Source organism: Erithacus rubecula (genome assembly GCF_903797595.1).
Source record: "Erithacus rubecula genome assembly, chromosome: 29".
NCBI classification, from domain to species: Eukaryota; Metazoa; Chordata; class Aves; order Passeriformes; family Muscicapidae; genus Erithacus; species Erithacus rubecula.
The window spans coordinates 3,060,024-3,085,108 of NC_136681.1; the positions used below are offsets into that span (position 1 = coordinate 3,060,024).

Sequence of the window (25,085 nt, forward strand, 5' to 3'; positions counted from 1 at the left end):
GGAAAGGGACAGTGCAGGGCTCAGGCACTGGAAGGGGCTTGAAGATGTCCCAGAACCTTCTTTTCTCCAGCCTGGATAATCCCAGCTCTCCCAGCCTGCCCTCAGAGCATCTCTGGATTTGCTCCAGCACATCCACATTGTGGAGCTGGAGGCCCCAGAGCTGCAGGTGATGTCTCAGAGCTGAGAAAAAGGACAAATCATCCCCTGGTGGCCCTGCTGGTCTCAGGTTAGCCATGGCCAGGGGTGGCTGTGCTGTCCCCATGTCCCCAGGCAGTGTGAAGAGGTGACTGCACTGTGACCTGCTGCCCATCCTCAGCCCAGGGCAGCTCTTCAATCACTGCCTCTCACACAGAGCTCAGGTTTGGTTTTTGCCCAGCTGCAAACAGCTGGAAAAGCTACTGAAATACTTGAGCTGGCTCCTCAGTCCACCAGGACCTTCCCCAGTGGGGTGGGAGGCTGCTCAGCAGCTTTCCTGCTGCTCCCCCTTCTCCTCCACACTCCAAGAATGTATTCACGGTGTAAAATTGTATATTTTATTTATTTAGCAACTGCAAACATTTATATATTAACTTAAAATGTGTATAAAAATATCATGTTTTGGTTTTTTTGCTTTTTTTTTTATTAAGCATGATTGTGTTTTTTTACAGAGCTCTGGCCCAGCCAGTCTTTATTTTCCAGTTTTTTACATTTCTGTGTTTATGAAGGAAGAGTTAACGTTTTAAAAACAAACAAACAAACAAAAGAAATAATCTTCCAGATTTTCTTGTCTAGTTTGATTGTTTTTTTTTCCCCTCCAGAAGTCTGGTGAGGGCCTGTCCAGGGTCCCAGTGGACACCAGTTGCTCCAGGACTCAGCCCTGCTCAGCAATTATTTATTCCCACCAGGGATTATTTCTCTCCTGGAATGGTCTCCAGGGGTCTTTCTAGCTCAGCACCCACACTGGCCTTTATTTACCCTCCAGCAGTCCCCTGCCACAGCAGGGGGGTGACCCCTGTCCCTGTGTCCCTCTGGGGGTGGCACACCCAGCCAGGGCTCTGTGTGTTGCAGTAGCTGTGTTGCAAATCCATGCAGTGCTTAGTGAGAAAAGGGCTCTGCTCAACCCCCCAAAACACCCCTGGAGCTGCTCTCCAGCCCCTGCCCTGTGGAGGGGATTTGTTTTTAAGGGTGAAAAGGAGTTGTCCTGCCTGGAGGGTTTGTTGCCCTGTGCCCTCTGAGCCAGGCACATGCAGGGATCAGTGCCAGGGGAGTGAACAGCACTCAGTGAGTGCCCAGTTGTGTGAGAAAGAGAGAAACTCGTGCTCCTACCTGCTCCAAGGGTGAGAACAGCAGGGCTGAGGGTGGGGTGAGAGGCTCCAAGGGCTCCAGGAAAAGAGGAGCTGTGTGGAAAAGGAGGGGACAGCACTGGGAGCAGCCCCAGGTGCTCCTCTGCAGGGATGGGCTCTGAGGAGCTTCTCCCCATCCCCTGCAGGAGCTCTGGGTGCCTCCTGCCCAGCCTGGCAGCCCTGGGGACACAGCCAAAGCCACCTGGATGTGCCAAAAGACACCTGGCTGGTGTGCCAGCAGGGGTTTGGGTCCCTCTGTCCCTGCCCGTGCCAGGAGTGCTGGAGGGGGGTGATGGCACCACAAGGATGAGCCTGTCCAGCAGCTCCTCCCACACACACAGGGACCACGCTGGGCTTTCAAAACACCATTTATTACAATGGAGCCTTCCAGGCTAAAATCCCAAGCCCAGGGCTCGGGGTTGGTTTCTGGTGTGGGATTGGGTTGGGTTGGTTTTTTTTTTTTTTTTTTTTGGTTTTTTTTTTTTGCTTTAAGTTTTCTATCTAAACAAAACTGAAGAGTTAAGAACAGGGAGGAGAGGACTGCAATCCCCTCCGTGCCCTGAATGAGGACAGACCCCACTTGTAGGGGAAATTCTGCAGTGCCTGGTGGCTTTGGGGACCAGGGTCCCCTGCCCTGTGCCTGTGAGTGCAGGGGGCTGCAGGACCCCCAGGGTGGCTCCAGGTGGTGAGATGCCATCAGACACCCAAACCACATCCCAGAGCTTCTGGTTCCAGATCAAAAAGGAAGCAGGATATGTCTCTTCTTCTCCTTCTTTTTCTTTGTCACCTTCTTCCTCGTGCTGCCCCCAAAAAAACCAAAACCAATTTCCAACAAAAACTCCGAAAACACGGCACAACCCCTCGTGCTCCTGCAAACTGTGAGTTCCTCCTGCTGCTCGGGCTCTGCTGGGCTCCAGGAGGTGGCCCTGAGCTTCTCCCTGGTGGCCCTGAGCCCCTCCTTAGTGGCCACCAGCCCCTCCCAGGTGGCCTCTTCCTGCTCTGCGGGGCTTGTGCCGCTCCACTCGTGCCTGGTGCTGGGGCAGGGCATCCCACCCTCCTTCTTCCTCCTCCTCCTCCTCCTCCCCGTCTCGCTGGGGCTTTCAAACCACAGCCGAGGAGGAGGAGGAGGAGGAGGAAGAGGAGGCTGTGGCTGCCGACGAGGAAGGAGAGGAAGAAGGGGAGGAGGAGGCGTTCCAGAAGAGCCAGCGCCTCTTGGGCTGCCGCTTGAGGTGCAGGTAATCTTCCTTCTCCCGCTCCTTCTTCGCCCGCTGGTAGTGATCCTCCTCCTTCAGGTACCACACCGGCGGCCAGCGGTGCTTCTCGAAGTACTCCTGGTTCTCTGCAGGCACACGGGGGTGAGGGCGGCGCCAGGAGCGGGGACGGCCCTGTCACCTCCCTGTCACTGCCCTGTCACTGCCCTGTCACTGCCTCTGTCACCCTGTCACCTCCCCTGACACCGCCCTTGTCACCGCCCCTGTCACCGCCCCTGTCACCCTGTCACCTCCCCTGTCACTGCCCTGTCACCCTGTCACCTCCCTGTCACTGCCCCTGTCACCTCCCTGTCACCGCCCCTGTCACCGCCCTGTCACTGCCCCTGTCACCGCCCCTGTCACCTCCCCTGTCACCCTGTCACCTCCCCTGTCACTGCCCTGTCACCCTGTCACCTCCCCTGACACCTCCCCTGTCACTGCCCCTGTCACCTCCCCTGTCACCCTGTCACCTCCCCTGTCACTGCCTCTGTCACTGCCCCTTTCACCTCCCTGTCACCTCCCCTGTCACCTCCCTGTCACCGCCCCTGTCACCGCCCTGTCACCTCCACTGTCACCTCCCCTGTCACCTCCCTGTTACCGCCCCTGTCACCTCCCCTGTCACCCTGTCACCTCCCCTGTCACCTCCCTGTCACCGCCCCTGTCACCCTGTCACCTCCCTGTCAGCACCCTGTCAGCACCCCTGTCACCGCCCCTGTCACCCTGTCACCTCCCTGTCACCTCCCCTGTCACCTCCCCTGTCACCCTGTCACCTCCCCTGTCACCCTGTCACCGCCCCTGTCACCGCCCCTGTCTCCTCCCCTGTCTCCTCCCCTGTCACGGCTCACCTCCCGACATGGCTTTCATGTCGCGGGGGAACTTGCGGCAGACGTTGTTGTAGTTGGTGCAGATGTGGTGCAGGCACCAGTCGGCGAGCTGGTAGGCGCAGTGGAACTGGGAGGGGGGGGGACAGAGCTCAGGCCACCAGAGAGGGGACAGAGCTCAGGCCACCAGCGAGGGGACAGCACCAGGGGTTCACCTCATTGCCCCAGGGACATCCAAGGCCAGACCCCTCAGTGTGTCCCCTGTGTCACCCCCAGCCATGTCAGACCCCTCTGTGTCCCCTGTGTCACCCCCAGCCATGTCAGACCCCTCTGTGTCCCCTGTGTCACGCCCAGCCATGTCAGACCCCTCTCTGTGTCACCTGGAGCACCCCTAACCCTTCCAGACTTCTCTGTGTCACCCCCAGCCCTGCCACACCCCTCTGTGTGTCACCTGGAGCACCCCCAACCCTTCCAGACTTCTCTGTGTCACCCCCAGCCCTGTCAGACCCCGCTGTGTGTCACCCCCTGCCCTGCCACACCCCTGAGTGTGTCCCCTGCAGCACCCCAGCCCTGCCAGCACAGCCTGCTGTCCTACCTGAGCCAGCTCCAGGAACACCAGCACGTCCCCATCGATGTCCACCATCATCTGCGCCGCCTCCATCAGCCCAGTGACCGTGTACTGCTCTGCAGGGGGGGACACGGGGGCTCAGGGGGGACACGGGGGCTCAGGGGGGATGGGACAGAGTGACAGCCACCCAGACTCACCTGTGAGAGCCACCAGGTGTGGCAGGCAGAGGCGGTTGGCGAGGATGATGAGCTTCATGTCGTCCAGGTCGGGGCTGGAGCTGAACTGCCCCGTGTACAGGTACTCCAGCACCGCCCGCATGCAGCTCTTGCTGGTGTGAGGAAGTGCCACCTGCCAGACACAGCCACCCCCATTGTCACCTCCTGGCCGTGTCCCCAAGCTGTGCCACGCCCTGCCTGGCAGCTGTGCTCACCTCGTTGGTGGAGCTCTCCACGAAGGGGCCACCGAACATCGCGGCCATCCAGTCGCAGCTGGAGATGAGCAGGGGCTTGTGGGCACTGATAGCACCGTCATCCAGCACGAAGGTGACATCTGGGGACAAGCACAGGAGGGTCAAATGGGTAAATAACACAGGTCTTTGTTCTTTATTGGGCTGGTTGGCTTTTAAAGGCCTTGGAAGCAGCTCCAGTCAGCTCCATTCTGCTCGCTTTTAGCTGGAAATGCTGAAATAGGATTGAATAAACAGGCAAGCCTGAACATGAGAAAATTCATCTCCTTTGTGTTTTTAATCTGATGAAGACAGAAGAAAATGAAGACTGAAAAGCCAATATTAAGTACCACCTTTACAGAGAGGTGGCACTAAACACCTCACCCCAGGGACAGCAGAGGGAAGGGAGTAGAGTCTGCTATATCCTGTATTTTCCCCTAAAATATCTCAATTTTGATCCAGCATTCCCTGCCAGCTCAAGGGAGCTCAGGGAAAATCCTCAGCATTGCTCTGCCCGTTCCAAGGGGTTTTCCCAGGTCACAACACTTTTGTTAGCAAGGGGAAGCAAATGTCACACCCAAATTTGAGCCCTTGGAGAACTGGGGATCTCCTGCCTGGCTCTCCACAGCTTCTCCCAGGGGTGTGCAAAGGCCACCACACATCTGGCCCTGACAGGGACAGCCTGGCCATATTAGGATCCATCTCCATGGAAAAAATCCACTCAGAGGGAGGTTGGGACATTCACATCCCACTGGGATGTCACCTCGGGATGGAGGCTCGTGGTGCTCGCTGGAAAGATGGGGAAATCCTACTAAGGATTGCTCCTCATAAATCAGTGACATTTGGGGACAAGCACAGGAGGGTCAAAAGTATAAATAATAGAGGTGTTAGTTCTTTATTGGACTGTTTGGCTTTAAAAGGCCTTGGAACCAGCTCAATTCAGCTCGCTTTTGGCTGGAAATGCTGCAAACTCTCTGCTTTAGATAAGACTTAACAAGCATCCAAGCCTGAAAATTAGGAAGTTCATCTCCTTTGTGTGAAAATCCAGGCTGGGAGAGGAGGAAGTCACCCTTTGCAGCTCTTCTGTAAATAAACAGAGCAGCTGGGGAGCAGGAGAAGGACTTCACACTCACTTTGTCGGGGGAAAAAAAAACCCCATAAAAACCCCCAAACAGCAAATCATGACCAAAACCCCAGGGTAGGCACAGAATAAAACCAAGTGAAACCCCCCCCCTAAAAAATGCTACCTGAGAAAGTCCCCTTGGCCAGGCATTCCTTGACGCGGTTGGTCCTGCGGACGTGGAAGGCTTTGGTGATCTCCTGGTTCATGAACGCCTCGTTGTTGAGGATGTTGGCCACCATCATGCGCAGGTCGAACACCTCCAGCAGCTCGGCGATGTGGGCGATGTGCATCAGCTCCCGCTCGTTCTCATCCAGCTCCCCCGTGTACAGGTACTTCAGCACGGCCCGGAAAGGTCCCGGCTGGATGGAGGCGTCCATCTTCACCACCACCATCAGCTTGGATTTGTAGGTCAGCGGGTCTTCGGCCATCTCCTCCTGGATGCTGGTGAACGCCCGGCTCCACGAGGAGAGGTTGCGGCCGCGGCGCTGGCCGCCCTCGTAGCGGTTTCCCCGCAGGATGCCGTCACTGGTGGAGGCTCTAAGGCACGGTTGGCGCTGGCCGGGTCCGGCCTCCTCGGCGCTCTCGCAGATGTCGAAGCTGGCGGCTCTCAGGAGGAAATCCCGCCCGTGGTGCCTCTCCTCCTGCTGCGGCGCCGCCGCGGCGTGCCCGTGCCCCGCCGCCGCGCCCTGCTGCTCCTCCTCGCTCAGGTCCATGAGGAACAGGTCGTAGAATTTGGAGGAGGAGGTGGAGAGGTAGATCTTGTGTGCGTAGATTTTGATCTTCTCTTGCAGCACCAGGATGACGTCCGCGCACAGGGGGTCCTCCAGGAGGTGGGCAGGACGCTCCTCGTTGTTGGAAGGGGGGTCTGGGACGATGATGATGGGAGGAGGGGGTTTGGGGGGGAGGAAGGGGGCTTGGAGCAGGGGCCGCTGCACGTTGCGCAGGTGGGACTTCCAGAACTGCAGGTGGCGGCGGGAGATGAGGGCGGCGCGGATGGCGTTGTCAAAGACGTCCTTGACTCCAAACTGGGCCACCACGCTGGTCTCGTAATAAGGGATCCCCAACTCCTTGGCCACCTCCCTGCCCTTCTCCGGGGGGAGAATCTCGTTAGGTTTAATTGGCCTGAAAGAGACGGGAGATAATTAACGAGGATAGGATAAGGAGGGCGGGCAGGGACGTCTCCAGGCCACCAGGGTCCCACCTGGCCAGGGGCCGCCGGGCCCTGTTGACAGCCTCCAGGTCGGCGTAGCGCAGGTCGAGCTGGCAGCCCACCAGGATGACGGGGGCACGGGGACAGAAGTGTTTGATCTCCGGGTACCACATGGTCTTCACATGGTGCAGGGAGTTGGGGTTGGCGATGGAGAAGCACAAAACCACAACGTCGGACCTGGCAGGGGACAAAGGAGGTCAAGGTCTGTTTTGGGGAGTCCCTCCCTGTCCAGGTGTGTTGGGTTGATGTGGCCACAAATGTGAATTCTGTCCCCATCTGTTGGAACCGGGTGGGGCAGTGACCCTGATCTCCTGGCACATATTATCTGCTAATGGGCCATTGTTAAAAACCAGCTGGGCAATCATCTTTATCCTTCCCATGACCCACCCTTCATCCAGGAGGTATCACCTGTTAATGGGCCATTGTTAAAAACTGGGTGTGGCAGCGATTCCTATCCCTGTGGGAGATATCTCCTGTTAATGGGCCATTGTTAAAAACTGGGTGTGGCAGTGACCCTGATCTCCTGGCACACATTATCTGCTAATGGGCCATCTTTAAACCAGCTGGGCAATCATCTTTATCTTCCCACAGCCCATCCTCCCTCCAGGAGATATCTCCTGTTCATGGCCACTGAGTCCCAGTGCATGACTGATAAAATTCCATCATCCCACTGGGAGATGCTCCACCCAGGGGGAGGAGCCAAACATTTCCTACCCAGATAAAAACTGAGATTTGGAACAGCAGAGCAGCCTTTCCCACTGGATTCCAGAGGAAAACCAGACCCTTCCACATCATCCCTGGACCTTCAGAGGAAACTGCACCTTCTCCAGGAGCACTGCTCCAGCTGAGCCACATCTGCCCCTGCAGGAGGATGCAGCACCATGGAATGGGACTGTGCCACCACCCTGACTGACTGACTGTGTCAGCTTGGATTCTGACTCTGGCAGGGTTGGGATTGTTCTGTGTAATACTGCATTTCTATTTTAATTTTCCTAGTAAAGAACTGTTATTCCTAATTCTCATATCTTTTCTTGAGAGCCCCTTAATTTCAAAACTATAATAATTTGGAGGGAAGGGGTTTACATTCTCCATTTCAAAGAGGATCTCCTGCCTTTATTGGCAGACACCTGTCCTCCAAACCAGGACACTGGGGTAGCACCAGGCTCTGCCTGTCCCCACCTGCCGTAGGCAAAGCGCCTGTCCTTGTGGTGGTCACCAAAAGTGTCCCAGAGGCGCAAGGACACGCTGACATCATCTACCACATCCCGGGAGCGCTCCAGCACCTGCAGGAACACAAAAACCCCCGAGTTCCTCAATCCCTGATCCCCACAACAACCCCACCAGGGGAGTCAACCACAACGCCCACCTCCTCAGGATTCCCAGGGGGTGTTCACTAGCCCACCCAGCAGCTCTGGTAGCCCTCACCTCCTGGCAGACGCGGTACTGGTCGATGGCCCACACCGTGGGCACGTGGGTGGCCAGCAGCTGGTACTGGGTCAAGGTGGCGTTGCAGGCGCGGGCACAGATGAGCCGGGTCTTGCCCACCGCGTTGTCCCCGACCACGACGCACTTGATGGTTTCTACGTTTGGCCTCTCATAATCCATGTCAGAATCCATTAATTGGGACCTGCAGGGGGGTGAGGAGGGCTCAGCAAACACAGCCAGAGAGGCTCCAGAGCATCAGAGAGGCACAAAGCTGCAGGATGCTGACACTGCCTGGCAGCTCGGGGAAGTTCTGCAGCAGCTCAGCCCTTCCCAGCTCGCTGTCCCCATCAGTCCCCTTTAAAATTTCATGTTCTGGTGGCACTGTGGCTGCTGTGCCACGTCAGACACATGGCCTGCGTTGGATTGTGCCCTCCTCCCTCCCAGCTCATGCTTGTTCATGTGAGATGAGGCTTTTTTTTTTTTTTTTTTTCCCTCTTCCTTTCCTCCTCTTCCTTTTCTCCTTCAGCATTTGCAAGAGAAGCTTCCAGAGCTTCCTGAGTGCACACAGTGCTGCCTGGCAGGGGACACTGACCTGCCCCCCTTTTCCCACCCCATTCCTGAGGGGATACTTGATCCCAGCTGAGGGCAGCAAGAAGAAGCTCCTCAGGTTTCCCACAGGGATGGGGAGAGCTCCCAGGAGCAGGTGTGACCCCAACACTCCCGAGAGAGACCTTGGTGCTGCAAAGCTGATGAGCAGCACCCAGGTGTGCCCAGGTGTGCCACCCATTCCCTGCTCAAAGCCAGAGCCTAAATCAGCCAGAATTAACTCATCACAGCATCAACCCCAGGGTTTATGTGGTTTGCAGGGGGGAAAGCACTGAGGGGATTGAGGGATAGGGGAAAGGACAAAAACCCCACATCCCAATTTCCCTGAACTTCCCACAGCCAGGGATCTCTTCTCCCTTGGGATAGCAAAAAGGACAAAAAAACCCCACATCCCAAATTCTCCACATCCAAATTTCTCTGGACTTCCCAAGGCCAGGGATCTCTTCCTCCTTGGGATAGTAAAAAAGACAGAAAACCCCACATCCCAAATTCTCCACATCCCAATTTCTCTGAACTTCCCAAGGCCATGGATTCCTTCCCCTTTGGGATAGCAAGGACAAAAAAACCCACATCCCAATTTCTCCGAATTTCCCAATGCCACAGATCTCTTCCTCCTCAGGATAGTAAGAAGGACAGAAAAACCCCACATCCCAATTTCTCTGAAATTCCCACAGCCATGCATCTTTTCCCCCTTGAGATAGCAAGAAGGACAGAAAAACCCCACATCCCAATTTCTCCGAATTTCCCAACGCCACACATCTCTTCCTCCTCAGGATATCAAAAAGGACAAAAACCCCCCACATCCCAAATTCTCCACATCCCAATTTCCCTGAACTTCCCAAGGCCAGGGATCTCTTCCCCCTCTGTGCTCCCTCCTGCAGCATCCTCCCTTCTATAATAAACCACCAGCGCAGTGAGCGAAAATACCGAGTAACGATGGCAACCGAGCCCTGCACGTGGGACCAGAGCTCCCCAAACCAGCAGCCTGGCAAGGACTTCCCAATGTTAGCAGCTCCCTCTGTGCTCAGCCTCCCTGGCACACCTGGGCAGGACTGAGCCCCGTGGGCAGCTGGAGGCAAAGGTGGCACAAATCCAGGTGGCCTCGGTTGCCAGCGCCTCCACGCAGGGCTGGTCCCTCTCTGGGTGGCTGTCACTGCATTCCAGGCTCCCTCCATCCTTTGGGATGCAGGGAATTCATCCCAAAAGGGTGGTGAAGAGCAGGAGCAGCAGCAGGGCAAGTGAGTTCCTTCCTCATTAGCCTCTCAGAATCCATTTCCATCCCACTCTGCTGCCATCCCCAGGGATCAGCTCAGCTCTGTGGGGCCAGCAGATCTCTGATGTGAGTGCTCAGATTTGCTGGGGTTATTTTTAGGCCCAGCCAGGCTCGTTGGGATGGAGGGGAAGGCACAGGAGTGACAACTGCAGCTGGCACTTGGGATGTTTGTCCCTCGTGGGGAGCTCAGCCCACCCCCAGCCCAGCCAGCTCGGAAAGTCTGCTGCCTTATGGGAATTAAGAGCTAAATCCTTGTGGGATCAGTGGCTGCTGTGAGGGGGGGAAGAAGGGGACAGCAGCAGGGACAGAAAGGGGGTTCCCAATAAAGCAGAACCAAATTGGGGAGCACTGATCACCCCACAGAGCCACAACACCACCCCAGGAGGGGCTGAACCTCCTCCTCACCTTCCCCACCATCACCTCTGCCCTGAGAACAGGAGAGTAAAAATAACCCGAGCTGCCAAGTTCCCCCCCTAAGGAAATCTCTTCCCAGAGGAGCAGGGCTGCTCCAGCCAGCAGCCCCCCACCCAAACCACGGGCACCCAACCCACACCCCAAGGAGAACCCCAAAATTGCTCCTTCCAGGCTCCCAGCCTCTGTTGCCACGGCAACTGCACCATCACCCCGGGAGCCGTCGCTTAGCAACTCCCAGGCTCCAAATCCTCCATCCTGCACCTCGCCAGGGGAGGGGAACCCCCAAAAACCGGGGAGAAACCGCCCCGAAAGGGCGGCGATGCAGAGAAATGAGGGGGTGCGGGAGGAGCGGGGCCCACGGGAGCCGCCGGGGCTCCGGAGGCCGCGGGAGAAACGGGGCCCCGAGCGGGGCTGCAGCACGGCCGGGCCGGGGGAGGCGGCGGGAGGGGCGGGAGCGGGGCTGCGGGACACGGCAAAGGGGATGAGAACACCGGGAGAGGATGCGGGATATCGCAAAGGGGTTGAGAACACCGGGAGAGGATGCGGGACACGGCAAAGGGGATGAGAACACCGGGAGGGGGTGCGGGACACGGCAAAGGGGATGAGAATATCGGGAGGGGGTGCGGGACACGGCAAAGGGGATGAGAACACCGGGAGAGGATGCGGGACACGGCAAAGGGGATGAGAACACCGGGAGAGGATGTGGGACACGGCAAAGGGGATGAGAACACCGGGAGGGGGTGCGGGACACGGCAAAGGGGGATGAGAACACCGGGAGGGGGTGCGGGACACGGCAAAGGGGATGAGAACACCGGGAGGGGGTGCGGGATATCGCAAAGGGGTCGGGAACACCGGGAGGGGGTGCGGGATATGGCAAAGGGGGATGAGAACACCGGGAGGGGGTGCGGGATATCGCAAAGGGGATGAGAACACCGGGAGGGGGTGCGGGTATTGCAAAGGGGTCGGAGAACACCGGGAGGGGGTGCGGGATATCGCAAAGGGGATGAGAACACCGGGAGGGGGTGCGGGATATCGCAAAGGGTATGAGAATACAAGGAAGGGCTGCGGGTATCGCAAAAGGGATGAGAATATCGGGAGGGGGTGCGGGCATCGCAAAAGGGTCGTGGAGGATCCAGAGCGGGTGCGGGCACTGCGGGGGTCTCAGGGGTGTTCCGAGCACCCGAATCGTGGCTGTGGGGACAGAAAACACCGGGAGAGGCTGCGGGGACTGGCGAGGAGGTTGGGGAGGACCCAGGCCAGGCGTGCGGGGCATCACCAGGAGCTTGGGGGCGCTGGCAGCAGCCAGATCGGGGGTGCGGGACATGGCAAGGAGACTGAGGAGGACCTAGGCCGGAGGTGCGGGGCATCGCAGGGAGCCTCAGCAGAGCTCGGAGCAGCCGATGGGGGCTGGGGGGCATCGCCAGGAGCTTGGGGGTGCTCGGAGCACCTGGACCGGGGGTGCGGGGCACAGCGAGGGGAGTGGAGAGCATCGGGAGCGGGTGTGGGGCTGGGGGGGAACTGGAACCACCCGGATCGGGATGCGGGACACAGCGAGGGGAGTGGAGAATATCGGGAGCGGTTGTGGGGCCGGGGGGAGCTCGAATCCCCCGGATCGGGTGCCAGACACAGCGAGGGGAGTGGAGAGCATCGGGAGCGGGTGTGGGGCTGGGGGGAGCTGAGAATACCCAGATCGGGGATGAGGGACACAGCGAGGGGAGTGGAGAGCATCGGGAGCGGGTGTGGGGCCGGGGGGAGCTGAGAATACCCAGATCGGGGATGAGGGACACAGCGAGGGGAGTGGAGAGCATCGGGAGCGGGTGTGGGGCCGGGGGGAGCTCGAATCCCCCGGATCGGGTGCCGGACACGGCGAAGGGCCGGGCCCGCGCTGTCCCCTGTCCCGCGGGCCGGGCCGGGCAGGATGCGCGGAGGCGGAGCGGGACGCGGAAGCGCGGGGTGAAGGGGGGGGGTCCCCCGGTATTTACACCCCGATATTTGCACCCCGCTACTTACACCAACACAGACGAAGCGGCGGCTCCCAGGGGCCGGGGCCGGGCTCGCCCCTCCGGACATGGCCACGGCGCAGCTGGGCTGGGCAGGGCAGGGCGGCTCAGGGCCGGGCCCGGGGGGGCCCATGGCGGCTCCTCGGCCGCCCCGATCTCCGCATCCGCGGCCCGCTGCGCTGCGCGGAGCCCTGCGCGGATCGCGGCCCTGCGCTGCGCGCTGCCCTGCGCGCTGCAGTCGCGGCCGCCCCGCCTTTCATTCACAAAAAACAAGCGGCCCCGGCAGAACCCCGCCCCCCCAGCCCCCCCCCGCTGCCGTGCATTGGCTGAGAGAGGCACGGGGGGGCTCCTTGGGGGGGTACGGGCGCGTCCTGCCGCGGGTGGGGACCCTCAGTGTGTCCCTTGCAGGAGGATCTGTTGTGGCCCCCAGTGCTGCCGTGGGACCCCCATCCTGCTGCTAAACCTCCCTCGCTGGGGGGCTTTGTGGCGCACCCCTAAATCCGCCTTGGGACCCCCATCGTGTCCCTAATTGTCCCTTGTAGGGGATTCTGTTGTGCCCCCCCTCAATCCTGCCCTAAACCTCCCTCTGTTGTGCCCCCAATTCTGCTTTGGGACCCCCGGCCCTAAAACCCTCCCATGCAGGGAGCTCCATCCTGCCCCCTAATCCTGCATCCCACGGATCCCTATTCCCCCTCAGCATGAGCCCCCCACCCTGCCCCTGCCCTTCTCACCCTGCCCTTCATGTTCTGTGACATCCATAGTGGGGGTGACACCCTCATCCTCCCTAAATCTCACCTCCATCCTTCCTCTGCATCCAATCCCCCCCCACCGTGTCCCCCAGTGATGTGGGGAAGGGGTGCACCCTCTCCTGCATCCCTCTGAGCATCTTTCCCTCTCCCCGAATTTCAGGCTGTCAGCTCCCAGCTGGGCCATGCGTGGGCCCTCACAAGCCCCACAGCCCCCCCAGAACACCCCCAAAACCTTCTCACGGCGTGGGGAGCAAAGCTGCTCCATCCCTCCGTGCCCTCCAGCACAGGCCACACGCTGCGCTCCCGCTTTCCACCGCTCTCCTTGCACACCCCTCCTCACCCCTAGGGCAGCTCCCCAAAATCTGAACCCACTGGGCACCAAAAAAAAAACCCCTAAAACCTCCGAGTCATCTTTGCAGCGCGGCTGCCGGGAAGGCGCCGGGCAGCGCCGGCCGCGCTGCTCTGACCCCGAATATCCGCATCATGTGATGCTCGCCATCCCTTCCCCGAGCCGTTCCCTGCCCATCCCCGCCGCTGAGCCGCGCTAAGCTCGGCCCCTGCATGGCCTGATCCCTTCCCAGCCCGCGCTGCCACCGGCGCTGATGCAAAACCCGCAGCGAACGGCGTCAAACGCAGACCCCTCCCCAGCCCGGCTATCGCCCCCCTCCTCACCGAACTCGCAGCACGGGGATTTGTCTCTCCATAGCAGAAAGAGATGGAGCCGCTAATTTGGGGAGGGGAAAGCCCTTTTGAGGAGGCGAGAGGAGCTGCGAGCAGCCGAGCCGCAGAGCCTGGAGCTTTCTGCTTCTTGGAGTGGGTCACGGGGAAGGAACACGTAAAGCTTGTTTGCCAGCCGCATGATTTGGCTTATTTGCTCTCTTGTAGCAGGTGCTTAATTGTGGCAGAAAGGGTTCCCGGCAGCTTTCTGGGCAGCCAAAATCCCGCCTGCCCCTCTCGCAGCCAGGCAAAACAAAAGCACGATTGTCACTGGCAGGAGAAACCTCCGGCTGCGGAGCTCGCACGGGCCTCCTTCCCAGGAGAGGAGGTTTTCTGGGAGGAGAGAGCCGGGGGATGGAGGAGCCGGGGGATGGAGGAGCCAGGATGGGCACGGGGCAGGGGAAAGGGGTAGGGAGCGGCTGTGGGGGCTGCTCACAGCTCCTCTTCTCCGTGGGAGGAGGAAACAAAAGTCTCAGCTGACTGTTCCCCAGCGAACCCGCACTGTGGCATGGCTTGGGATGGCATGGAATGGCTCAGCATGGAATGGCATAGCTGCCCAGTGATCCCCTTCCTCAGCACCGCTGTCATTAAAAGGCCTTTTGCTCCCATCTCTCCAATTTAAGCCACTGGAATTCCCCAAGGAATTTCATCTCTCCAGCTCCATGATCACCCAGCAAAGAGCTCCATGCCCAAATCTGAGCTTTGGGGGTCACACCCTTCTCACCCTACAGCATCCTCCCTCCTTCCCGTTCCCAGCCAGGGATGAAGAAGCCCTCGGGATATCTGAGATATGAGTGGACATTGCTCCAGCCCCAGTAAAATTTATGACTCTCCAATTTAAATCCAAGGGCGTTTCCACCTCTCCCAGGTGATGCCTGTCCCTGCCCAGCCTGGCTGGGGACAGGAGGACACAGTCATCCAAATCCAAACCCGTTTTCCTTATGCTCTTTGGATGCTCTGCAGCTTCCCTGGCTCTGCCCCCCACTCTGCCCCCCAAATCCAGCATCATTCACCTTGCAGGGGGCTGAAACGCTGGCACAGACCAAGGCAATGCATCCCTCGCTGGGAAAAGCAGATTTGGGACCCAAAAACCGTGGGACCACACATTCCCAAAGCCTCCAGTGCTGGGATCCTTTGCCTTGCTCTGCTGGGAGTTTTCCAGCCCATCCATGGTGTGGCTTGGGAGCAAAGAGCAAAGTCCCCGGAGGAAAAGTGCCAGGAGGAGGCACGGGAGGTACTCACAGGCTGCGAGCCATGGCTGTCATCTTCCCGCCGGGGCTGCCCTTCCCTGGGCTTTCCATCTCTTCCTCGTGGCAGGCTCTGCAAGGAGAGGCATCTGTGGGACCACCCCAAACACGGAGTCACACCTTAAAGACACCCCCTCCCCACTCTGTCACCTCCCACCCCAAAATCAGACAGGATTTGGGAAGGCAAGTCCTAGGCTGGTCAAGCAGAGTCCTGGTGTGGGGACTGAGCTGTCCCTTGTCTCCTCATTGTCCCCATTCTCACTGCCAGCTCTGCCACCCCACAAATCAGCCAGAATAAATCAATCCATGGGACACACACAGAGCTGTCCCTGTGACAACATCCCCTCAGCCCCAACGAGGCTCTCCCAGCTCCCACCCCCTCTCCAAGCACCTCACCCTTGGGCTAAGAGCCTCCCCCGTGGATCTGAGCCCCCTGGGGTGGCCAGCAGGCCACCGAGTCCCCTGGCATGGTGGCTTTGCCCAAGGCTCTGGAGCGAGGCAGGGCATGGGGCTGTCCCTCCTCCCCGTCACTGGATCCTGCACACGTCAGGAGCAGAGTCCAGCCTGGGATTTGCTCCTGGCACAGCCAGCACAGTCCTGGCTCCTGGCAGGGAGAGGGTTCCATCCATGGATTCACCAGGAGGAGCAGCAAGGGTCACTCCTCTTGTTTTGCTTCTCTAAAAATCCCAAATTCTGCAATTTGGCTTCCTGGGCCCCCTACAATGGGTCTCCTTGCTCAGGACAGCAGCTCCAAGCACCCCATGGGCCACCAGGGACGAGATGGCAGCTCCAAAAAATGGCAATTCCAGGCTCAGTATCCACCTGGAGCCGGGAGAAATCTTCAACCATAACTTTGCAAAACTCAACCTCGATGGGGGAACAATGGGGACAAAAGGACTCATTGGCATGTGCCACCACACTGGTGAGGAGCAGAGCTCGGGAAAACAGCTGAGAACACAAAGAAAGGTCTAAAATAGCAAAAAAAAGAACATTTTTGCACCTTCCATCCCCTGCCGTGCCAAAGCAGCAGGGGCTGTCTGCGAGCCAGGACTTTGGGGGGATCTGGAAATTCCCTACACGCAGGAATTGTCTGCCTCAGCTGGATGCCGTGTCCCAGCCCTGGAATCAGCCACCTGCCACCGCCCTGCCACCAGCACGGTGACAGCTCACCCTGCCATCGATAGGGCTGCACAACTCCAGCGATTCATCGCTCAGCTGATAAATATTTAAACCCAGAAGGAGCCGCGTGCTCCTGTAAAACGCAATTCCTCACACAAGCCCAGCGTCCCTTCGCCCCAGCGCTGAGCTAATGAACATTTGGGGCTCTCCAGACGGATCTTTTACAGCTAAAAAAAACCAGGTCAGGGCGAAATTCAAGGTCTTGCTCCATCCGTGCAGGATTTCTGCACCCTCCAGCTGGGATATTTTGGATTTACCACCCCGAGGGGTGCAGAAAACGCTGCTGGGATGGAATCACAGCTTCCAGCTGCTCGTTCCCGACACCCCGGGCAGGTTTTGGGGACCCCAAACCCAGGGAGAGGCTGCAGCTGCAGCCTGGAGCTCTGACAGGCTCCCGCCGGCTGCTCCAGGCAGGATTCACAGTTTCATACAGCATTAAGAGCTGCTGACGCCTCGTGAAAAAACTGTGAAAAGCTTCTATTTTGGGGAAAGTTCCTCTTATAACGGTGCATCCTGTGGCTTCTCTGTTTCCCTTTTTCTCCTGGTTTCTCTTGCTACGGAGAGCAATGCAGAAAATAGGAGGATAATGTTGCCAACCAGCCTGGGCTCGTCGTCAGAAAAGGAAAATAACCCTCCAAGCCACCCCCAGCCAAGGAATTCATTCTCAAGCCGCGCTTGGGTGTGGGGCTGGGGGGAGAGGGAGAAACCGGGACCCTTCTGGGACTTGTTTCTGGACACGGAGCTCGGGGGGGCTTGGTGGGGGTTTGGATATTTCCTACTGAGGGAAAAATGCCGGTTTTGCTCGGTTTAGACCTTTCCCTCTGGTATCAGATCTTTCCTGGACTCTCCTCCCACTCTGCTCCCAACCAGTGCGGCGGCACCCATCGTGCCATGGTCTCGCTTTACCCCCACTGTTTCCCCATTTAAAAAAGAGATTAAAAATCAAAGAACCGGGAGTCTGTCTCCAAGCAACTGTCTCCAAGTAGGGATGGAGAGCAGAGAAGGAGAAGCAGCAGCGTTGAGTGGGGAGAAAACTTCTGGAGATCCCAGCGGGGATAAGGAGGGTGGAAAGAGCAGGAAAAGAGGGGTGACAGCCCTGGGAGCAGCCAGGAGCCCCGGGGCACGAAAATCTCGCTGTTCCCTCACCCTGGGAGCGGCCGCGCCTCTGCCCTGGCTTGTGAAACAGCTCCTGGCTCCCCAAAAACAATCCCTACCCCAAGGGCCAAGGAAGCGGCGGCGGCAGGGAGGTGACACCAGCCAGAGCTCCGTGGCTTCGTGGCCAGAATGAGGGACCAGGAGCCCAGAGAGAACCCAACTTCACCCGCGGGATGAGCAGGGCGAAATTCCACACCGGGAAGCTCCATTGTTGAGAAGGGTAAATCAGGAAAACCTTATATGATTGCCTAGCAAAAGGTTTTGAGAATATGGAAACCATAAGCGAGATAGAAATGAAAGAAGTTTTCGACTGTGTGGCTGAGAGCAGCAATGTGGATGATTGAAGTTCTCTTTCCTTTGTTTAGATAATGGCAGATGCTGCAAATACCGAAGAGCAGCAGAGACAGGAAGGGTCCCAGATAAGGTTTAGAGATAAGAAAGTTGTAAAAAATAGTGATATTCCCATAGGTTGTATGCAAATATTAGACAATTTGTATCTTGTATTAGATTAGTGGAAATTAAATATTCAACATAGAAGATTTACTGTGTTGTAAATGGGAAAATCGCTCTCTTACCTCTCTTATTTCACTCCCCTCATTCTCTTACTCCCCTCTCTTATCTCTTAGAACTCCTGTCCCCCCATTTTCTTTCTGCTCTGCCCTGAGCTGTGGCTGGCAGCTCTTCTCACCCACGCCCGATGGAATAAACCGCAAACTTCAAAACCAGAGTTTGTCCTTCCCCCCACAAAAGCTCCCACACTCCATGCCCGCACATCTCGGTGTTTCCTCACACGAGCAGCTCCTCCCTGCCCCGGGGGCCACCAAGGCACCCCAAGGGTCGCACACCCCGAGTGCCACCCGCTCCGGAGGGGCTGCATCGCCCTGGGGCACCGGGAGCGCTCGGAGCTCTTATTGGAGCTTCTCCTGCACAATTCCCGCATTTCCAAACCCTCAGAACCTTTGCATTCCCCCGCAAATTCCCTGTGGGGAAATCCTCAGCCTCTCCATGGGAGAATTTGGGGATAATTTTGTGGTTACCTGAGCGCAGCGGCCCCGCTCTGTCCCTCCAGCAGCCGCCTTCTCTTTCCAGGTGCAAACTGGCCCGGACAGGCAGGACCCATTTTTATACGCTCGCCCATGTGATCCAAACAAATGCCCTAGGGATGAGTTTTTGCACTGACACAACTCAAGGGGCTGGGACTAAAAACCTGTTGGACCACAATCCCAGCTCGACCGACGGGAATTTTCCACTCCGAGCCGTTCAGGCCGGCTCTGGGCGCGCCGGCTCGAGCCGGGGCCCGCGTCTCCCTGCTCCCCCCCCAAAAAAAATCAAATTTCCCCACACTTCCCAAGTCTTTCAGACTCGTTCCTAAATGTTTTCTTTACTGCAGCTGGAGAAAACAAACTATGGGATGGTTTCACGATGGAGGAAGGGATGGATGGGAAGTCTGATTGCATCTAAATTCTGCAAATATTTTGGGTTTTTTCCCCCCATGATTTGTGGAGAAAAAACAAACCCCAAAAACAAACAAATGCAGCAGAAGATGCCAGCCAGGGTGAGAAATGGGGAGAATCTTTTGCTGCTGGAAAAGGAAACTCCATGCAGCCTTGAGATCTGGGAAAAGCATTTCTGCTGGTTGGAAGGTGATTTTGGGAACTGCCCAACCCGAGGGTCCTGCACTGGGATGATCCTCAGGGATGCAGGAAAGGAAGGGAAACCCCAGGTGAGTCCGAGTGACCAGAAATACCCGGGATGAGAATTGGAAAAGTAGAGGGTGAGCTCTGGTGAGTCAATGAGAACCGGGGAAATGGCCACGGGCCACGGAAAGGAGCCACGAGCCACCAGCGTGAATCAGCGGGATGGAGAGGTGACTCCGTGGGAAAGGAGGGAGCCGAGGGGACAATGGGGCGGGAGGAGCCCCTGGAGCCGCTCCGGGGCTGGCAGCGCTGCCGCTGGAGCCGATCCCGATGGGTTTGATAAGAGCAGGAACGTGCAGCTCGGCACACACGGGGCTCTGGCACCTCCAGAATGTTCCGTCCCCACTGCAGTGCTCCGGCCTGGGCTAGGGAGGAAACTCTGGGGTTTGGGTTTTTTTCCCCGCCTTATTTGGTTGTAGGTACCAAAAAACTCCTTTTTTTTTTGCTAGGTCATAAACCAAGGGAAACGTTCCCCGCCTGGAGCAAGGGCGGGTTTGTGGCCGCGTCTTGGAGCATCTGCAAATGGTCCTGATCTCGCCCAAATTGTTCCTAAATCATCACCCTTGGGGGGATCTCGGGCCTCGCTGGCTCCAGACTCAGCTGGGGCTCTGCCAGAACCGGCTGGGCACAAGCTCTGAGCTGCCCTGGACTGGCGATACTGGTGCTGGAAAGAGGGGTAGGTGGAAAAGGGGGGTCTGGCTGCCGGTGTTGGGGACCCCGGGCTGTTTTCTGTCGCTTTGCAGCTGGGTGGTTTGTTGGGATGTAAAGGCAGCGGCTCTGTGAATCTGCTGGGGTAAATAGAGGAGATTTTGGGGTCCCCTTCAGAGCCAGGGGCTGCGAGAAAACATCTGGGCAGGGGAGAAGCTGGAAAATGTTCTGGAAAAGATGTTCATGCTCAAAGGTTCACCCCAAATATAAGAAGTGACCTCACCTCCTTCCAGCCCCCATACTGCTTTTGGGGGGTCTTGAGGGGGCTCAGGGCTCCCCTGGAAAGCGCCACCGCTGACACCGAGCTGTGAGCTCGTTAAAGCTCCACCAGCCCCCGCTGCAAACCAGTTAAACCCATTTAGGGAAGGGTTAAGCCAGTTCAGTGCGATTTGGGAACCTATTGATGCAAAGGTTAATCTGGTCTAAGTGCATCACCATCGGGGATTTGAACCAATTTAACTGTTCCAGCTCCAGGTTTGCCCTGCAGGATTTTAGGGAAGGGTCCGGGCTGTGCTCCCCTTCATCCCAGGCTGCGGAGAGCTTTGGGAAGAGGGAGAAAATAACCCAGGGACTGCAGGGAAGAGCCTCATGCAGGCTGAATCTGAAACGCTGCTATTTATAGCCCATCCCTGCCCAGCCAGCCAGGATTCCACGCGGGTCCCGGTGCCCGGTGGCACAGGACAGCAGCAGGGTGGGCACTGGGACCCTCCCAGTCCATCCCAGTTCGCCCGAGCTGAGTCAGAGCAGAGGATGCTCCTTCCTCAAGCCAGCTCCTCATTATCCCGCTGCCCCAGGGCTTTCCCACGAGCCTCATCCAGCCGGGCCGTGGGACCTGGAAGAGGTGTTTGTTTATTTTTTGCTGTCATCCCTGAAGGGCTGTAATTACAATTAGAGCGTCCACGAGGCACGGGGCAGAGATTCATCTCCTTCCCAGCGCCCAGGAGAGTGGGAGGCGAAGAGGGAAAAGGTGGAAACGCTTCCATCAGCCGATCCCTGCGCCCACACGGCATCCCCGGGGAGCGCGGCGAGGTTGGCAGAGGTCACACCTGAGGGTTTCTCAATCCTTCCCCTCCACGCTGCTGTCGCGTGTCGGTGTTGCTGCAATTCCCGGCGGATTGAAAGAGCCGGGAGTGCTCAATGCGGGAATTGGAGGCAGGAATTTGACAGATGCGGGATGGGGCAGCAGCGGGGAGCGGCTGCCGGGGGAGAAGCGGCTCCCTCGCCGCTCTGCGCTGCCTTGTGACTGCGAAATGAATGCGCTTAATATAGGCCAAGTGAAAACATCCAGCCCAAAATAGAAGCCCTTGCCCAGAAAGCGCCGCAGCTCCGGCAGGAGCAGTCACAAGGTACCTGCCGTGGCACGGGGGGGCTGCGCCAGGTGTGCCACCTCCCGCCTGTCCCCAAGGTCACCTCCCCCCGGGCCGGAGCGGCTCAGCGATGGGGCAACACCCCGGGATTGGGATGGGCATGGGGTGAGACCCCCAAATCCTGAGATCCCGCGGGTGCTGCAGGGGATGGGGTTGGGATAATTCCTGCCCGTGCTGCTGGAGCTGAGGTTTGGGATGGGAAGGGGCTGGAAGGAAAGGGAAGGGGACGGCTCGGGGGGGGTGCTTTCCCTGGGAAATATCAGATATTCCTGTTCCCCTGAGTCAGAGGGGGTGGGGGTGGTGCCAGGGCAGATTTTGGGGGTCGCAGCAGCCCCGGGGCTGCTCTGCTGCTTTTTGTGCCGCGCTGGCAGCTCCCGATGGGATCCGTGGTGCTGCCAACCCCAGAGACAAAAAGCATCGCGGATCCCTCCCCCGATCCCACAGAGATTCCTGCTCAGAGCTCACTCTGGATCCACCCCCCTTTTTTTGGGGGGTTCCCTGCGGTCACTCGTGACCTTCCCAGCGCTGCTGATGGTTTAATCCAGCTCGCCCAGCGCAGCTGCTGGCCAGGAAAATGGGCCAGGAGGGGGTGAGAGTTCAGCGCTGGAGCTTTGGCAGGTATAAAGGGAAAAGCCAGAAATCCCTCCCTGCTAATCTCAGCCTGCACTCGGAGTTTGAAGCTCTCCCGTGGCTCTCAGGAAGCGTTTGGAGAGATAAATTCAACCCCCATCCCTCCAGATTTTTGCCACAGCCTCTTATTAACTCTGCAAAAATCCAGGCTCAGCTTTAAACTCAGCTTTGTACAACGCGGGGTTTTTAACCCCTGACCCCAAAGCGGCTCCAGAAGGACCCAGGGGAACTCCCGAGCTCAATAAATCTCCCACATCCACTTAAAAATTCCCCAAGGAGCTGAGCCTGCCCCGCGGATCGCTTCAGATGCAAATTTACAACTTGTCCTGGGCCGAGCGGAGTTTTTGATTCACAAATTTCTTGCCCAGGGGCTCGGCTGGGACAAGGTGAAGGCGACCTTGGGTTAGAGAAGGGAAGGAGGAAAATGCGAGGGGGGTTTGGTTCCTTTTCTCATCGCTGAGGAATTAAAAGGTTGGAAAATTCGAGGGAATTCCCCCGGTTACCCAGGCTCTGCCAAAACTCGCTATCAGCAGTGTAAATACTTTATTTTAGTGATTTTTCACCCTGTAGGTGTTGATTTTTTAATATTTTTTTTTAGTTGCTCAGGTGCTTTGCTCACTGGAGTCTGGGGGAAACTGAGGCACTGAGGTGGAAGTATTCAGATTTTGTCCCAAATCAGTGGGAAATGCTGGATTATTGAAGGAAAAGCTGAGCTGATGCTTGTGGGTCTTGCTGGTAGCCCAGAGAACATTTTAAATGAAATATTTATATAAAAATATTGAAATATTTTATTGAAATATTGAAATAGTTTTGCTCTTGAAAAGCAGAATAAATCCTTGTTTTTGCCAGAGCTTTATCGCTGCTGAGGAAGATTTGAGTTTTTAAGGGCTTCAGTGGTGACTTAAAAATTTTGTTCAGCCTGAAATTAAGATAAAAAAAAAAAAAAAAAAAACATAAAAACCCACCCCAGGGCTTCCTGTGTCACGAGACTGGGATCACCTGGGGACAGGCACAAAGAAAGGATGAAAATTTAAAAAAAAAATCAAAATAAATTAAAATTTGTTTTAAAAAGGCAAAATGTCCCTTTATTATCAAGCAAGGAGATGAAAAAAAATTTTAAAAATACGTTTATCTCCATGTCACATCAACAGGAAGGCGGTTCCGGGGAGGAAACCCCAAACAATACTTTCCTGAGATGTGAAAATGAGATTTTCACGAACTTTTAGAGCGAAACTCGGCTGGGCAAGCGGCGGTTCCTCATTAAACAAACAAAGCCGGAAGCTCCGAGAGCTCCTCACTCTCAGCTGATGCTCGAAAATTTGCTTTTTTTTTTGCCTGATCTGGAGCTTAAATAGAATATTTTGACCCCCTGGCAGTGCCCAGTGCCAGGGAAATCAACAGGAAATTAATTTCCTCACCTGCCTCTGGTTTTTGACAGTTCTTTTTAGCAGCTTTTGGAGCTGTTTGCTGGGGATAAAAATGCAAAACATGTTTATTTTTGTATCTCTATTTAAATATCTCCTCCCAAAGGAATCGATGTTGGGGCTGCAGTAATTTTATTCCATCCATCCCTTCACTTGATTAATTCAATTAATCTTGTGCTACTTTGGAAGATTTATTTTTATTTCTAGAACATTGGGGAAATATCCCTCATGGAAGCTGCGAGAGGAGTTTTTAACTGGGTTTCAATCATGTTTTTACCAAAAAAAAAAGGAAATTTTGAAGCAGGGCAGCTTCTCTTCATTTCTCACCCCATTCCAGGAGGGAATTCCTGGAGTTCCCTCACACCCAGCTGGAAAAACGAGATTCCTGCAGTCCCACAGGGCTGAGTCAGGGCAGGGAACCTGGAACACCCTGGGACAGAACTCAGACCTGGTTTGACACCAGGATCCTCCTCCAGAGGGGAAACTGATGCTCTTTTTTTCTGGGTTTTTTTTCATACTTTTTTCTGCTTCTTTTCCCCTTTTTTTTCCACTTTTTTCCTCCATTTTTTCCTTTTTTTTCTCCTTTTTTTCCCTTTCTTTCTCCTTTTCTGAAGATCTCCAGGCAGAGGTAGGAGGAAGATGATGATGATGTTGGAAATCCCTGGGGTTGATTTTCCATCTGGAGTCACCCTGGTCTGGGTTTTAAACACTGGAGTTTAAAAATTAAATATTCCAGTGATTTCCTGCCCCTGTCACACAGGAGAGGGAATCCAGGCCTGGCAGCAATTTCCCATGGATTTTTTTTATCCTGGAAAAAACTGGAAAAGTTTAATGGTGCGCTTTAAACTCTCTCTGCTGAGTGGAGGAAATTTAATCTTTGTTGGGGCAAAAAAAAAAAAAGCAAATGCTAATTTTTAATTTATTTTTTAATTGTGAGTTTTGCTTCCTGAGCATCCCCTGCAGGTTTTTGGTAAATCTTGTTTCTTGATCTGTGTGAGGTCTCCAGGTGCAAGGGGCTGATTTTGGCTCTGCAAAGGGATTTTCTCAACCTCTGGGCATGGAAAAAAAAATAATTTCTGTTCTGAGTTCATCCCATTTTGGGTTCTTAGGATCCTGAGCCTGAGCTGAGGTCACAGAGCTGCTCTGGGTCTGAAATGGAAAATGGGGGTTTGGAGGGAGATTTTGGGGCACAGGAAAAGTGTGGCTGGGGTGAATTGGAAGTGGAGCAGCTGCTGGGGGAAAGGCTGAGAGAATTTGGAATATTCACCTGGAGAAGGGAAAAATCCAGGGAGGGCTCAGAGCTCCTCACAGGGATGGAGGGACAGGACACAGGGAATGGATTCCAACTGGGAAACAGGAGATTGGGATGGAATTCCTGGCTGGGATGGAATCCCAGAGGAGCTGGATGTGTCCAAGGAAAGGTTGGAGCACCTGGGACAGCTGGGGGTGTCCATGGAATGGTGACACTGATGGGATTTCAGCTCCTTCCATCCCAAACCATCCCATATTTTACCAGCAGCTCCTTCCCCACTCTCCTGCTGTCCAACTCCCTCTCAAACTTTCAGCCACATCCCCGTTCCTTCAGGGAAACTCCCGCCCTTCTCACCATCCCATTTCCAAATTTCTGGGCATTTTCTGCTGATCCCTGGATTTGGGGATCCCAAATTCCCAGCACCCCATGTCCCTGTGCCACTGTCAGGGTGCGAACCCCACTAGAGGAGCTGTGGCTGCTCCATCCCTGGGGTGTCCCAGACC

At 56.4% G+C, this 25,085-nt stretch overlaps 1 protein-coding gene across 3 annotated transcripts; it reads right to left on the minus strand.

The window, feature by feature from the left end:
• Positions 1 to 1,674: 1,674 nt before the first annotated feature.
• RHOBTB2 (Rho related BTB domain containing 2) lies at positions 1,675 to 18,624 on the minus strand (the record flags this gene model as incomplete). 3 transcript variants are annotated; one of them, XM_079328995.1, is made up of 11 exons in its annotated part: positions 2,282 to 2,661; positions 3,418 to 3,523; positions 3,989 to 4,077; positions 4,159 to 4,309; positions 4,392 to 4,510; positions 5,654 to 6,651; positions 6,731 to 6,916; positions 7,919 to 8,022; positions 8,165 to 8,366; positions 15,166 to 15,243; positions 18,542 to 18,624. In XM_079328995.1, 11 exons carry the CDS (start codon positions 18,622 to 18,624, stop codon positions 2,423 to 2,425), a joined length of 2,355 nt encoding a protein of 784 aa, XP_079185121.1. In that variant the 3' UTR covers positions 2,282 to 2,422. The 3 variants fall into 3 exon arrangements, with proteins under 3 accessions (XP_079185122.1, XP_079185123.1, XP_079185121.1); XM_079328996.1 differs by lacking the exons at positions 15,166 to 15,243; positions 18,542 to 18,624 and adding an exon at positions 13,879 to 14,015 and having other exon boundaries at positions 1,675 to 2,661; XM_079328997.1 differs by lacking the exons at positions 15,166 to 15,243; positions 18,542 to 18,624 and adding an exon at positions 12,468 to 12,738 and having other exon boundaries at positions 1,675 to 2,661.
• Positions 18,625 to 25,085: the final 6,461 nt, after the last annotated feature.